A 15,659-nucleotide genomic window follows, 5' to 3' on the forward strand; every position below is an offset into this window, starting at 1 on the left:
TAGTTATGTTCTAACTGAAACATGGTTAGTTCTGTTCTAACTGAAACATGGTTAGTTCTGTTCTAACTGAAACATGGTTAGTTATGTTGTAACTGAAACGTGGATAGTTCTGTTCTAACTGAAATGTGTATACTTCTTTTCTATCTGAATGATTGTCCCTCCAGAGGGTTATGGTTCATATACAGTAGAACTATCTGTATGACCTCACTAGAAATAAACATGTTAGAAATAAACATCCAAACCATGGTCCAGTTTACCACCTTGTTTGAAGAACACTCTGGAGTGAACACTCTTAACTGGGTCATTGACAACGTGGTCAGCTGTAATTGTTTGTTGATATAATGGTTTGTTGTTTTTCTAACAGAGATATGACCTTGATGGGGGGCAGCATACAACAGCCAGGCGCTAGAGATGGCATGTGTCTCAAATGGCACCCTATACCCTATGTAGTGCACTACTTTTGACCAGGACCCATAGGGCTTTTGTAAAATAGGGTGTAATTTTGGACGCAAACGTGGAGTGGGGAGGTGAGAATAACCTGACAGGCTGGATACAGACAGTTTCTCCATCTCTGCTGCCTGCTTCTCTGTCTGTCTTTCTGAGTGGGTGCTAGTTATTGTATCTGTGCTTTGACATACAGTGTTATAAGTAGTTATTTTAGCTGCACTTTGATGGACAGTTCAGCCTTAAACAAGCCTCTAATATTATCTGCAGGCAGCAAAGTGCAGGCCTGACAGACACCAAGTATTAGTATTAGCCTGCCCTATTCCTCCCTTCCTCTCCTCCTCCTTCTCTCCTCTCCGATTGATAATCTCAATGGAAAATGGGAGGAAGTAGAGTCGTGTCATTGGTACAGAGTTAAGTCACTATACCACTATATATAACTATACTTTACTACTATACTATAACTATACTATATCACTATACTATAACTGTCCCCAGTGCCAATACAAGCCTAACTGTGAGCTAGCACGATTCAATCAATGAAATGAAAATGAAAATGATACGTGGAGAGATGAAATGGGATTGTTGAGTGCAGAAGTTCTGTTCGTAGGACGCCGCTGTTGGCTGCTAGTTCATCACTACAAACCAGCTCCCACTGTCCTAGATTGGGCTGTATTTGTGCTGGAAAATTGTTTTCAATCCTTTTATTTCCCTCTTCGCCGTTTTATTTTGAGTCATGGCTGTCAGGTTTTACTGCCTTTTACAAACAGAACACATTCCCTGTGGAGCGGGGGTGTTAAATCTGTCTCCACAGCCCCAAGACACACACACACACACACACACACACACACACACACACACACACACACACACACACACACACACGCATATCCCGGAGATATGGGATTTGAATACACAGAGGAAAAAGGAAAGATAGTCTTTTTACACATTTATTGTGCTGCACCTACAATCTAAAAGCTTCTGTGAATAATGGCCACCATGTTTCCTCTTGGTTATCAGGTCTGGAAAATTAGCTTTTAAAATGCAGTTTGAAATCCATTTGTGTGATTGATGTGTGACAGGGCTAATAAATTTAGCCAGTTTCTGGGAGGCTTGGCCTCAGTCATTCTTTATGCCTGTCATGAAGCCCCACTACGAGGGGAGAACAGGGGAGTGGAGAGCCAGTCAGTCCTCCTCACAGATCCCATTGAGATAAACTGGCTGTCACTGCCTCGCACTTTACAGTCTCTATTGATGAAATGTTCAGTATATTCCAAGGGCGCGCCTCGTCAAATGATTTGATTCACTATTGTGTATTTACCCTCATATCATTTAGTAGTATTTGTCTGTTTCTACAAGTCTAATGTTAGCCTAACATCAATAGAAGACCTTGGCTGGCAGACATATACTAAATCTTTGTTTTAGTATCAAACAGACTTTGTAACCCGCCTGGAGTACATCTGTGTCTGAAGCTGTTCTAGCGTCACATTATTTCCCAGCATGCATTTATCTAGCTCATGCATGAAATGAAGCTTTGTTGTGCTCATATTGGATTCAGCAAAGCAGAGAAGACATATAGCTTCAGATGCTGAAGAATATCGGACATGTCCTATTAGATGGATTTTAGTGAATTTATCGATGAGAACTTCACAGTTTTAACACCTCTCAGTTTGCAATCTGTCTTTGTTTCCTTCTCTCTTACTCTGCTCCGAATATACTCTTGGAATACACTTAGAATACCATCAATACACTTGCAATACCATCGGTACACTCAGAATACCATTAGTATAATCAGAATATCATCAAATTCAATACACTTACAATACCATCAGTGCACACAGAATACCATCAGTATACTCAGAATACCACACAGAATACCATCAGTATACTCAGAATACCACACAGACTACCAAAAATAACAAAATAAATAAAGATTTGGTCACACAAAAAACAAATAAAAACCCCCAGCTCCGAATACTTTCAATACACTCACAGACTGAGGGAGGAACGATGTCGCTCTCTGTCTCTCTCACCTTGGCCTCTCTCTCGGGCTGTGTCTCAAATGGCACCATATTCCCTATATAGTGCACTACTTTTGACCAGAGCCCTTAGGAGTCTAGTGTTTTAGATGTGTGTGTGAGCTAACTGAGTTAGCCCCCTATGGGAGCCATTCCCCAGAGCCCCCCAGCACCAGACCATCCAGTCTGCCTCCCAAATAGCATTCCCTATATAGTGCACTTCTTTAGACCAAGGCCCATAGTATAGGGTTTGCATACGGTGCCATTTGGAAGACATCCCGGGCCACCCACACTGAGCTGCCTGGCCCAGCCTCCTTCAGTAATGCAGGTTGGCACGAAGGTCCAGAACCTGTCTGGTGCCAACCACACGGTTTAGAGTATCACTGGCCCCTCTCTCCTTCTCCTCTCTCCCTTTCCTCCTCCTCCTCAACTTTCTATTTCTCCTTTTCATTCACTACTAAACCACCTCCAAAGTGAAAGCATATGGTGGGGGATGAGGTTGGGGTGGGGGATGAGGTTGGGGTGGGGGGTCAGGGGGAGAGAAATCATCATGTTTGCTTGGTTAATCAATCCTTGTAATGTTGGGGTTGGTTTGTTGAATGTTTGATTCGTATTATCTAGATACAAATGAAAACATTTTGGCTTGCAGTTTAGGTTGCTGTACACAAATGATTATCAAATCTCACGCATCATATGTGTTTAATGCGGTGTAGAGGAAATGTTCAAAGCAGCTCCTTCCTCCCCCACCGCGGTTGGCAGTCTATTTGTAGTGGGAATTAGGGGTTATAATCTGTAACAGTAATCTCTCATCTGCCTTCAGTGTATTTCCATTTTTCTGGCTGTGTAATCTAGCGTTTACAATATAATTTACGTGGATTCGCCTCTCCACCTACTGACATCTCTGTTCTTCTGCTTCAAGCCTGCTGGGAGACAGACAGGGGACAAGCTCTAGGCACACTGATAATCTGCACACACACTCACACACACACACACAGTTGATTGATGCTTAACTGAGACTGAGCTCTCGTGGCTGTCAAAGGCCTGCTAAGTCTTCTGAGCCTTCAGTTTACTGACAGTTGTAGATATTAAATTCATATTATATTCATATTATATTCATAGAGCGGTTTGGTGATGTGATCCCCTTGTAACAAGTTAATCTGTTTAGACTGACTCAATATTGGGGGGGACTATACAATGGTAGCCCTGGCTGCTAGCCAGATTGCCAAAACTGGAGGTGGATTGGTAACTGGGCAGCTGTCTGGGTTGTTGTTCTTGTTTTTGGTGGTGGTAATACATTCTTACTGGATCATTTTTAAGGTGGAGGTGGAGGCATCATTTTAATATGGTTCTGTACTGGTAAAAGGAAAATGAAAGAGCCCTGGCCGAAAGTAGGTCGCTATACACTGAGTGTACAAAATATTAGGAACGGCTCTTTCCGTGATATCGACTGACCAGGTGAAAGCTATGATCCCTTATTGATGTCACTTGTAAAATGCACTTCAATCAGTGTATATGAAGGGCAGGAGACAGGATAAATAACGATTTCTAAGCCTTGAGACAATTGAGACATGGATTGTGTATGTGCCATTCAGAGGGTGAATGGGCAAGACAAAATATTTAAGTGCCTTTGAACGGGGTATGGTAGTAGGTGTCAGGCACACAGGTTTGAGTGTGTCAAGAACTGCAACGCTGCTGGGTTTTTCACACTCAACAGTTTCCTGTGTGTATGAAGAGTGGTCCACCATCCAAAGGACATCCAGGCAAGTTGACACAACTGTGGGAAGCATTAGAGTCAACATGGGCCAGCATCCCTGTGGAACGCTTTTGGCACCTTGTAGAGTCAATGCCCCAATGAATTGAGGCCGTTCTGATGGCAACTCAATATTAGGAAGCTGTTTCTAATGTTTTATACACTCAGTATATAGGGAATATGGTGCCATGTGGGACACGGTCAGAAGAGAAGGAGGACTTGTGTAGTTCCTCACTCTGGTCTAGATGGAGAGGATGAAGATGAAGCACATGGTCCATTGATGTGACTGAGGATCTTCTCAGACCAAACTGTCATCTGCTCTACTTGAATCATCACTCTCTCCCTCGCTCCATATTTCTCTCCACAGCTTCGTTTAGACGTAAAGGACTTGCAGTGGTTTTCTGCTTTTAGTTCCCCTTGAATGAAACACAAAGCCTTTGAAATGTGTCCAGCCAGAGCTGCACTTAGTAACCTGATGCTGGGCCCACTGCTTAATGGTTTGCATTAGCTGCGAGCAGTAAAATTATCCTCCTTCCCAGGTCCTCCCTGCAAATGTTGGAATAATCATTTTTACCAAGATGGTTACCACATGCTGGAGCTGTTCCCTTCTTTCTCTCCGGTTTTCAAGGCTCTAATTTGCTGTTATTAATAATGAATAAAAATGCAATTTTCTTTTGGGTTGCCCCAGGGTTCTGGGAATCATTTCAATGAATATTTCAACACATTATTTTAATCATGGCTCCACATACACACACACAGGGAGGGAGTGTTCTCAGACCCTCCCCATCATTATTAAACCCCATGTTGCTGCCTCCCTCCTTCCCACCTTCCCTCCCTCCCTCCATGCCTCCGTCCCTCCATGCCGCCCTCCTCTCCCTGCCTCCCACCCTCCTTTCTCCCTCTCCCTCCTTCTCTCCCTGCCTCCCTCCATCCCGCCCTGTCTCCCTCCCTGCCTGTGTTGAGAGTCCTACCTCTATGATTTATAAGTCTTGTTAAAAAACATAGTTAAAAAGGAGGCAAGCTGGGCCATTTAGACTTGTAATTTGATGCTGTATTTGTTAATGGGAGTGTTAGTGATTTATAGTGTAGTGGCTTCTGCTGCTGCTGCTGCTGTGGGGATGGATCCTGGTGTTGTGGTGCTGTGTGTGAACTTTATGTAGTGTGTGTGTGTGTGTGTGTGTGTGTGTGCGTGCCTGCCTGCCTGCATGCGTGTGTACGTGCGTGTGTGTGTGTGTGTGTGGTGTGTATTCTAACCTGCTCTGTCTAACCTGTCTATCTGTCTTTCTCTGTCTAGCCTGTCTCTCTCTCTCTCTCTCTCTCCCTCTCTCTGTCTATCTCTGTCTGTCTCTGTCTAACCTGTCTATCTCTCAGTCTAACCTGTCTATCTCTCTGTCTGTCTCTCAGTCTAACCTGTCTCTCCCTCTCTGGCTGTCTCTGTTTAACCTGTCTATCTCTCTCTGTCTCTCTCTGTCTAACCTGTCTATCTCTCTCTGTCTGTCTTTCAGTCTAACCTGTCTATCTCTGTCTGTCTCTCAGTCTAACCTGTCTATCTCTCTCTGTCTGTCTCTGTTTAACCTGTCTATCTCTGTCTTTCAGTCTAACCTGTCTCTCTATCTCTGCCTGTCTCTTAGTCTAACCTGTCTATCTCTGTCTGTCTCTCAGTCAGCTGAATGACTTCTGGCGTCTGGATTACTGGGAGGACGACTTACGGAGGAGGCGGAGATTCGTACGGAACCCCTTTGGCTCCACCCACCTGGACATCCCCTGCAAGATGCTGGACGACTATGGTTAGTCAGCATGCACCTGGCTGATTGATTGAATTAATTGATTGATGTGTGGTTGAAAGCTGTAACAAGCAACCCTAATTCAACAGTTTTTCTTGTCGGCTATAATGATATCTGCTTCTGACGTGTCCTCTATTCTACAAGGTCTGTAGAAGTAACTAGTCTACTGATGGAATACTCAGTGGTTAGGGTTAGGGTTTGGGTGATACATGACAGGGTTAGGGTTAGGGTGATACATGACAGGGTTAGGGTGATACATGACAGGGTTTGGGTGATACATGTTAGGGTTAGGGTGATACATGACAGGGTTAGGGTGATACATGACAGGGTTAGGGTTAGGGTGATACATGACAGGGTTAGGGTGATACATGACAGGGTTAGGGTGATACATGACAGGGTTTGGGTGATACATGACAGGGTTAGGGTTAGGGTGATACATGACAGGGTTAGGGTGATACATGACAGTGTAGTGTCTGTGTTGTCTGTTCACACTGCTATGCTTTATCTTGGCCAGGTCGCAGTTGCAAATGAGAACTTGTTCTCAACTAGCCTACCTGGTTAAATAAAGGTGAAATAATTTAAAAAAAAAAAAAATACATGACAGGGTTAGGGTGATACATGACAGGGTTAGGGTGATACATGACAGGGTTAGGGTGATACATGACAGGGTTAGGGTGATACATGACAGGGTTAGGGTGATACATGACAGGGTTAGGGTGATACATGACAGGGTTAGGGTGATACATGACAGCCACCGTCTCTCTCCACACAGTACAATCCTGTCATTCATAATGTTGTATGACCCCAGACAACCACTGGGTTCTTCTCACTGTCAAGGCCAGCATTATAAAGGGTCTCAGTGTCCTCAGGGTCCAGGGTGGAACCGTGTACTATGGGCAGGGCCTGTTGCTGAGCTGAGAGAAGTTTATTGTCATTTTTATAAGCAACATATTTACTGCCTCTGTCAATTGAACATGACACGTCCGTTCAATGAAACATTTTATTTTTATAGACTTAGTCATTTTACTGTTGTGCTCTTAGTCTCAAACTGACAGGTCTATGTCCCAAGTGGCACCCTATTCCTTATATAGTGCACTACTTTTGACCAGAGCCCTGTGGACCCTGGTCAAAGGTAGTGCACTATAAACTGATGGGAATAGGGTGCCACTTGGGACGCAAACCTAGCAGAGCAGATGGAGTAAAGAAACAAGGGGAACAACATCTATTGATTAAGAAACTCTACAAAGAACAAACATCTCAAAATATTTTGTTTAAAGGTAGACTCTGTGATATGACGTAGATTCAGAATATAAACGGCATAGTGGGTCAATTTCCGCAACAACTAAGAGCCTTGAAGTGTGAGGCTCAACTTCTCCGCTGTCTTGGTGCCCTGGCCTCCACGCTGTAACAGTGTGATGTGAACCCGTGCTCATGCGCAGATACTGTGTGTGACTGTGTGAGAGCAAAGTCTTGCATCTCACTCATCTCAATATCTGTGGTGCTGCCCGTGGCAACGTCATTTCGCTGAGTCTACCTTTAAATAAAAAATGCTTCCACATCAAATAAAACAATGTTATAAGATAAAACATCATTCATTTCTCTGATGCTATTAAATCCAAGTTGTCTGCACACATCGGGAGGTATGATATTTCATAGTGAATGGAGGTGAGCAGTCATTAGGCCAGGTCTTTAGCCCAATGCCTGATGACCCAGGTCTTTTATGAGGAGGGCCAGGTCTAGTATGAGGACGGCAAGGTCTAGTATGAGGACGGCCAGGTCTAGTACGAGGAGGGCCAGGTCTAGTATGAGGACGGCAAGGTCTAGTATGAGGACGGCCAGGTCTAGTACGAGGAGGGCCAGGTCTAGTACGAGGAGGGCCAGGTCTAGTACGAGGAGGGCCAGGTCTAGTACGAGGAGGGCCAGGTCTAGTACGAGGAGGGCCAGGTCTAGTATGAGGACGGCAAGGTCTAGTATGAGGACGGCCAGGTCTAGTACGAGGAGGGCCAGGTCTAGTATGAGGAGGACCAGGAGTTTGACCTCCAGGAGAAACTCTGAGCCCTAGTTTTGACCTCACACATACTGGTCTCTGTGTAATTGAGGCTGCTTCCCAAATGGTACCCTATTCCCTACATAGTGCATTACTTTTGACTAGAGGCTCTGGTCAAAAGTAGTGCACTGTGTAGGGAATAGGGTGCCATTTGGGATGTAGCTGGCTGTGCTGGGGGAGCTGACTGTTGGGTCAGCATGTCATCTGGCCTCTCAACTGCTACAGATAACACACACACCAGCTGGTTTCTCTCTGGGCTGCAGGTGGCCCATGTTAATATCACACACACAATAATGACACCGTCTGCTTCTTATTTTACTATGGTTCCTTTCTCAACTGTCCAGACATCTCTACAGCGAGGGAAAAAATTATTTAATCCCCTGCTGATTTTATATGTTTGCCCACTGACAAAGAAATTATCAGTCTATAATTTTAATGGTAGGTTTATTTGAACAGTGAGAGACAGAATAACAACAAAAAATCCAGAAAAACGCATGTCAAAAATGTTATACATTTATTTGCATTTTAATGAGGGAAATAAGTATTTGACCCCCTCTCAATCAGAAAGATTTCTGGCTCCCAGGTGTCTTTTATACAGGTAACAAGCTGAGATTAGGAGCACACTCTTAAAGAGAGTGCTCCTAATCTCAGTTTGTTACCTGTATAAAAGACACCTGTCCACAGAGGCAATAAATCAATCGGATTCCAAACTCTCCACCATGGCCAAGACCAAAGAGCTCTCCAAGGATGTCAGGGACAAGATTGTAGACCTACACAAGGCTGGAATGGGCTACAAGACCATCGCCAAGCAGCTTGGTGAGAAGGTGACAAGAGTTGGTGCGATTATTCGCAAATGGAAGAAACACAAACAAACTGTCAATCTCCCTCAGCCTGGGGCTCCATGCAAGATATCACCTCGTGGTTGCAATGATCATGAGAACGGTGAGGAATCAGCCCAGAACTACATGGGAAGATCTTGTCAATGATCTCAAGGCAGCTGGGACCATAGTCACCAAGAAAACAATTGGTAACACACTATGCCGTGAAGGACTGAAATCCTGCAGCACCCGCAAGGTCCCCCTGCTCAAGAAAGCACATATACATGCCCATCTGAAGTTTGCCAATGAACATCTGAATGATTCAGAGGACAACTGAGTGAAAGTGTTGTGATCAGATGAGACCAAAATGGACCTCTTTGGCATCAACTCAACTCGCCGTGTTTGTAGGAGGAAGAATGTTGCCTAAGACCCCAAGAACACCATCCCCACCGTCAAACATGGAGGTGGAAACATTATGTTTTGGGTGTGTTGTTCTGCTAAGGGGGCAGGACAACTTCACCGCATCAAAGGGACGATGGACGGGGCCATGTACCGTCAAATCTTTGGTGAGAACCTCCTTCCCTCAGCCAGGGCATTGAAAATGGGTCGTGGATGGGTATTCCAGCATGACAATGACCCAAAACACACAGCCAAGGCAACAAAGGAGTGGCTCAAGAAGAAGCACATTAAGGTCCTGGAGTGGCCTAGCCAGTCTCCAGACCTTAATCCCATAGAAAATCTGTGGAGGGAGCTGAAGGTTCAAATTGCCAAACATCAGCCTCGAAAACTTAATGACTTGGAGAAGATCTGCAAAGAGGAGTGGGACAAAATCCCTCCTGAGATGTATACAAACCTGGTGGCCAACTACAAGAAACGTCTGACCTCTGTGATTGCTAACAAGGGTTTTGCCACCAAGTACTAAGTCATGTTTTGCAGAGGGGTCAAATACTTATTTCCCTCATTAAAATGCAAATACATTTGTAACATTTTTGACATGTGTTTTTCTGGATTTTTGTTGTTGTTATTCTGTGTCTCACTGTTCAAATAAACCTACCATTAAAATTATAGACGGATCATTTCTTTGTCAGTGGGCAAACACAAAATCAGCAGGGGATCAAATACTTGTTTCCCTCACTGTAATATACAAAAGTGAAATAAACAATAAAAATGAACAGTAAACATTACACATACAGAAGTTTCAAAACAATAAAGACATTACAAATGTCATATTATGTATATATACAGTGTTGTAACAATGTACAAATGGTTGAAGTACACAAGGGAAAATAAATAAGCATAAATATGGGTTGTATGTTTGTTTTCGAATTCTTTGTTGATCTGTGTAATCTGAGGGAAGTATCCTATTCATTGAACAAGTAAATTCTAGTACAATGTGTGTGTGTGTGTGTGTGTGTGTGTGTGTGTGTGTGTTTAGTGTAGATGTATTGGAGGAGCTGTTTAATCTCACTTAATCCTACAGGGTTCTCCTGTCCTCTGACGACCTCTGCGGAACATCTCTTTCTCTCTCTCTTAGTTCTGATGCTTTCTTTCTGCAGCAGACCCTGAAGAAAATAATGTTGTCAATGCTTTTTTTCCTGTTTGTAAATTGTTGTTCTCCCTGTCCTTTAGTAGGTGGCGTATGTGCATGTCAGTGGTGTCTCTCCCAGTCTGAAGACTTGTTGACACCCTGGTGTCTCTCAGTGCTTCTAATGACTACAATAATGTAGAAGTTTATCCTGTGAGAAGGATTGTATTTTTTGCTCTCTCTCTCTTGCTCTCCCCCTCTTCCACCCCCCTCACAATCTCTACCCTCCCCCACTCTCTTTATGGGCCTTGGTCGAAAGTAGTGCTCTATATAGGAAATGTTGTGCGATTTGGGACACAGCCCATATTAAAGATGAGATGTATCTTTAGTGGATAATCTAGAGCATCAGATCGTTAGTAGTCTCCGTCTCCAAACTCTGTTTCCTGTGGTTTGACAGCCACTCCCACCAACCGTAGTACACATATATAGAACACAGTCTGTTTATTACAGATATAGAAGTTAACAAAACATAATGCTAGTGGGTTGTTAGCTATGTAGTGGTTATTACAGATATAGAAGTTAACAAAACATAATGCCAGTGGGTTGTTAGCTATGTAGTGGTTATTACAGATATAGAAGTTAACAAAACATAATGCCAGTGGGTTGTTAGCTATGTAGTGGTTATTACAGATATAGATTTGAGTGGGAATGCCTGTTGAGAGAGTTTACTCTTCAGTTGCTTCTTGAATATGTGAAATTTCAACATTGACAGGGTGAGGAGGACTAAGGAGGGTTAGCGTTGTGTCTCTGCCCTCTGTCTGTCAGTATGACTATACCCTCTGTGTTCTGTAGCTGCAGCAGATGATATAGTTAGCTGATTGGAACTGGGGAACCATGAAATGGAAGTCAGGTTCATATTGATCCAGTGTTTAACAGGCTGTTCTACCTCCAGGTGTCCTTGCTGCCTTACTCAGATGAACAGGCAGTGTGTGTCCCAAATGGCACCTTATTCCCCCATAGGCTCTGGTCAAAAGTAGTGGACAATCAGGCTCTCTCTGACCCTCTGCTACTCACACACTGATCTTCATAGCTCGTTACAGCAGAATTTGCACACACATGCACGCACAAATTCACGCACACGCAGACAAACACACACTCTACTACATAGCAGTAGAACACACATCACTTGCTACCATTCTGTAAATTATACTATATCCTCTCTAGCCTGCCGTTCCCTGGTTCATTATTATGACTAATGAAGATTCGCTCTGAAGGAGATGAGAGCTGCATGTTGTCTGACTGACTTTCAATGAGCTCTCTAAGGTATAGCTCTGTGGAGCATGCCTGGAACCTCAATAATACAGTAAATGATGAGTAAAGGTATAACTACAGAGCTTCTAGCTCCAGAGCTTTTAGCTGCAGAGCATCTAGCTCCAGAGCTTCTAGCTACAGAGCATCTAGCTACAGAGCATCTAGCTACAGAGCATCTAGCTCCAGAGCTTCTAGCTACAGAGCATCTAGCTACAGAGCATTTAACTACAGAGCATCTAGCTCCAGAGCTTCTAGCTACAGAGCATCTAGCTCCATAGCTTCTAGCTACAGAGCATCTAGCTACAGAGCATCTAGCTACAAGGCATCTAGCTACAGGCTATCTAGCTACAGGGTATCTAGCTTCAGAGCATCTAGCAACAGAACATTTAGTTATAGATTATCTAGCTCCAGAGCATCTAGCTACAGGATATCTAGCTACAGAGCATCTAGCAACAGAACATTTAGCTACAGAGCATTTAGCTACAAGGCATCTAGCTACAGGGTATTTAGCTATAGAGCATCTAGCAACCGAACATTTAGCTACAGAGCATCCAACTACAGAGCATCTAACTACAGGGCATCTAGCTATAGCTACAGAGCATCTAGCTACAGGGCATCTAGCTATAGCTACAGAGCATCTAGCTACAAGGCATCTCTTTCGACTCTCTCACTCTACTCTGTCTCTACTCTCTTTCTACTCTCTCTAATCTCTGTCTCTACTCTCTCTCTCTCTCTATTCTCTCTCTCTACTCTCTGTTTCTACTCTCTCTCTACTCTCTACTCTCTGTCTCTACTCTTTCTCTACTCTCTGTTTCTACTCTCTCTCTACTCTCTACTCTCTGTCTCTACTCTTTCTCTACTCTCTGTCTCTACTCTCTCTCTCTCGTTCTCTCTCTACTCTCTGTTTCTACTTTCTGTTTCTACTCTCTCTCTACTCTCTGTCTCTACTCTCTGTCTTTACTCTCTCTCTACTCTCTGTCTACTCCCTGTTTCAACTCTCTCTCTACTCCGTCTCTACTCTCTCTCTCTACTCTCTGTTTCTACTATCTCTCTCTACTCTCTGTCTCTACTCTCTGTCTCTACTCTCTCTCTCTACTCTCTCTCTCTGTTTCTACTCTCTGTTTCTACTCTCTCTCTACTCTCTGTTTCTACTATCTCTCTCTACTCTCTCTCTCCTCTGTTTCTACTCTCTCTCTACTCTATCTTTACTCTAACTCTACTTTCTCTCTACTCTCTGTCTTTACTCGGTTACTACTCTCTCTCTCTCTACGCTCTATCTCTACTCTCTCTCTACTCTCTGTCTCTACTCTCTGTCTCTTCTCTTTCTACTCTCTGTCTCTACTCTCTGTTTCTACTCTACTCTCTGTTTCTACTCTCTCTCTACTCTCTGTTTCTACTCTCCCTCTACTCTCTCCCTCTACTCTCTCTCTCTCTACTCTCTGTTTCTACTCTCTGTTTCTACTCTCTACTCTCTGGTTCTACTCTCTGTCTCTACTCTCTGTCTCTCTCTCTACTCTCTGTTTCTACTCTCTCTGTATTCTCTGTTTCTACTCTCTCTACTCTCTGTTTCTACTCTCTCTCTACTCTGTTTCTACTCTTTCTCCACTCTCTCTACTCTCTGTTTCTATTCTCTCTCTACTCTCTCTCTCTACTCTTTGTTTCTACTCTCTGTCTCTACTCTGCTTTTACTCTCTCTCTCTACTCTCTGTCTCTACTCTTTCTCTACTCTCTGTCTCTACTCTTTCTCTACTCTCTGTCTCTACGCTCTCTCTACTCTCTGTCTCTCTGTTTCTACTCTCTCTCTACTCTCTGTTTATACTCTCTGTCTCTACTCTCTGTTTCTATTATCTCTCTACTCTCTCTCTCTACTCTGTCTTTACTCTAACTCTACTCTCTCTCACCTCTGTCTCTACTCCGTTTCTACTCTGTCTCTACTCTCTGTCTCTACTCTCTGTCTCACTCTCTCTACTCTCTGTTTCCACTCTCTCTCTCTACTTTGTCTTTACTCTAACTCTACTCTCTCTCTGCTCTCTGTTGCTCCTCTCTGTCTCTACTCTGTTTCTACTCTCTGTCTCTACTCTCTCTTTCTACTCTCTCTCTCTACTCTCTGTTTCTACTCTCTATCTACTCTGTTTCTACTCTGTTTCTACTCTCTGTTTCTACTCTCTACTCTCTGTTTCTACTTTCTCTCTACTCTCTGTTTCTACTCTCTCTGTATTCTCTGTTTCTACTCTCTCTCTCTCTACTCTCTGTTTCTACTCTCTCTCTACTCTCTGTTTCTACTCTCTCTCTACTCTTTGTTTCTCCTCTCTGTTTCTACTCTCTCTCTAATCTTTGTTTCTACTCTCTCTCTACTCTCTGTCTCTACTCTCTCTCTTGTTCTCTCTCTCTACTCTGTTTCTACTATATCTCTCTGTTTCTACTCTCTGTTTCTACTCTCTCTCTACTCTCTGTTTCTACACTCTCTCTACTCTGTCTCTACTCTCTCTCTACTATCTCTCTCTACTCTCTGTCTCTACTCTCTCTACTCTCTGTTTCTACTATATCTCTCTACTCTCTGTCTCTTCTCTCTCTACTCTCTGTCTCTACTCTCTCTGTTTCTACTCTCTGTTTCTACTCTCTCTCTACTCTCTGTTTCTACTCTCTCTCCTCTCTGTTTCTACTCTCTCTCTACTCTTTCTCTCTACTCTATCTTTACTCTAACTCTACTTTCTCTCTACTCTCTGTCTCTACTCTGTTACTACTCTCTCTCTCTACGCTCTGTCTCTACTATCTCTCTACTCTCTGTCTCTACTCTCTGTCTCTTCTCTTTCTACTCTCTGTCTCTACTCTCTTTCTACTCTCTCTACTCTCTGTTTCTACTCTCTCTCTACTCTGGTTCTACTCTTTCTCTACTCTCTCTACTCTCTGTTTCTACTATGTCTCTCTACTCTCTGTCTCTACTCTCTCTACTCTCTCTCTACTCTCTGTTTCTACTATCTCTCTCTACTCTCTGTCTCTACTCTCTCTACTCTCTCTTTACTCTCTGTCTCTACTCTCTCTCTCTATTTCTACTCTCTGTTTCTACTCTCTCTCTACTCTCTCTCTACTCTCTGTTTCTACTCTCTCTCTCCTCTCTGTTTCTACTCTCTCTCTACTCTATCTTTACTCTAACTCTACTTTCTCTCTACTCTCTGTCTCTACTCGGTTACTACTCTCTCTCACGCTCTGTCTCTACTCACTCTCTACTCTCTGTCTCTACTCTCTGTCTCTTCTCTTTCTACTCTCTGTCTCTACTCTCTTTCTACTCTCTCTACTCTCTGTTTCTACTCTCTCTACTCTGGTTCTACTCTCTACTCTCTGTTTCTACTATGTCTCTACTCTCTGTTTCTACTATGTCTCTCTACTCTCTGTCTCTACTCTCTCTCTCTCTCTACTCTCTGTTTCTACTATCTCTCTCTACTCTCTGTCTCTACTCTACTCTCTCTTTCTACTCTCTGTCTCTACTCTCTCTCTATTTCTCTCTACTCTCTCTCTCTCTCTGTTACTCTACTTCTCTCCTCTCTGTTTCTACTCTCTCTCTACTCTATCTTTACTCTAACTCTACTTTCTCTGTCTCTACTGGTTACTACTCTCTCTACGCTCTGTCTCTACTCTCTCTACTCTCTGTCTCTACTCTCTGTCTCTTCTCTTTCTACTCTCTGTCTCTACTCTGTTTCTACTCTCTACTCTCTGTTTCTACTCTCTCTCTACTCTCTGTTTCTACTCTCTCTCTCCTCTCTGTTTCTACTCTCTCTCTACTCTATCTTTACTCTAACTCTACTTTCTCTCTACTCTCTGTCTCTACTCGGTTACTACTCTCTCTCTCTCTACGCTCTGTCTCTACTCTCTCTCTACTCTCTGTCTCTACTCTCTGTCTCTTCTCTTTCTACTCTCTGTCTCTACTCTCTCTACTCTCTGTTTCTACTCTCTCTCTACTCTCT

General features: G+C 43.5%; 1 protein-coding gene across 1 annotated transcript in view; it reads left to right on the forward strand.

Annotated features, from left to right (window-relative positions):
* Positions 1-15,659, forward strand: part of LOC115118987 (neurobeachin-like) — a 304,621-nt gene that overhangs the window by 102,221 nt on the left and 186,741 nt on the right. The window contains exon 37 of the mRNA XM_065024068.1: positions 5,875-5,999. Within this exon, the coding sequence (XP_064880140.1) occupies positions 5,875-5,999 (125 nt within the window). The remainder of the gene's footprint in view (positions 1-5,874; positions 6,000-15,659) is intronic.

This window comes from Oncorhynchus nerka, linkage group LG11 (assembly GCF_034236695.1).
Source record: "Oncorhynchus nerka isolate Pitt River linkage group LG11, Oner_Uvic_2.0, whole genome shotgun sequence".
NCBI lineage: Eukaryota > Metazoa > Chordata > Actinopteri > Salmoniformes > Salmonidae > Oncorhynchus > Oncorhynchus nerka.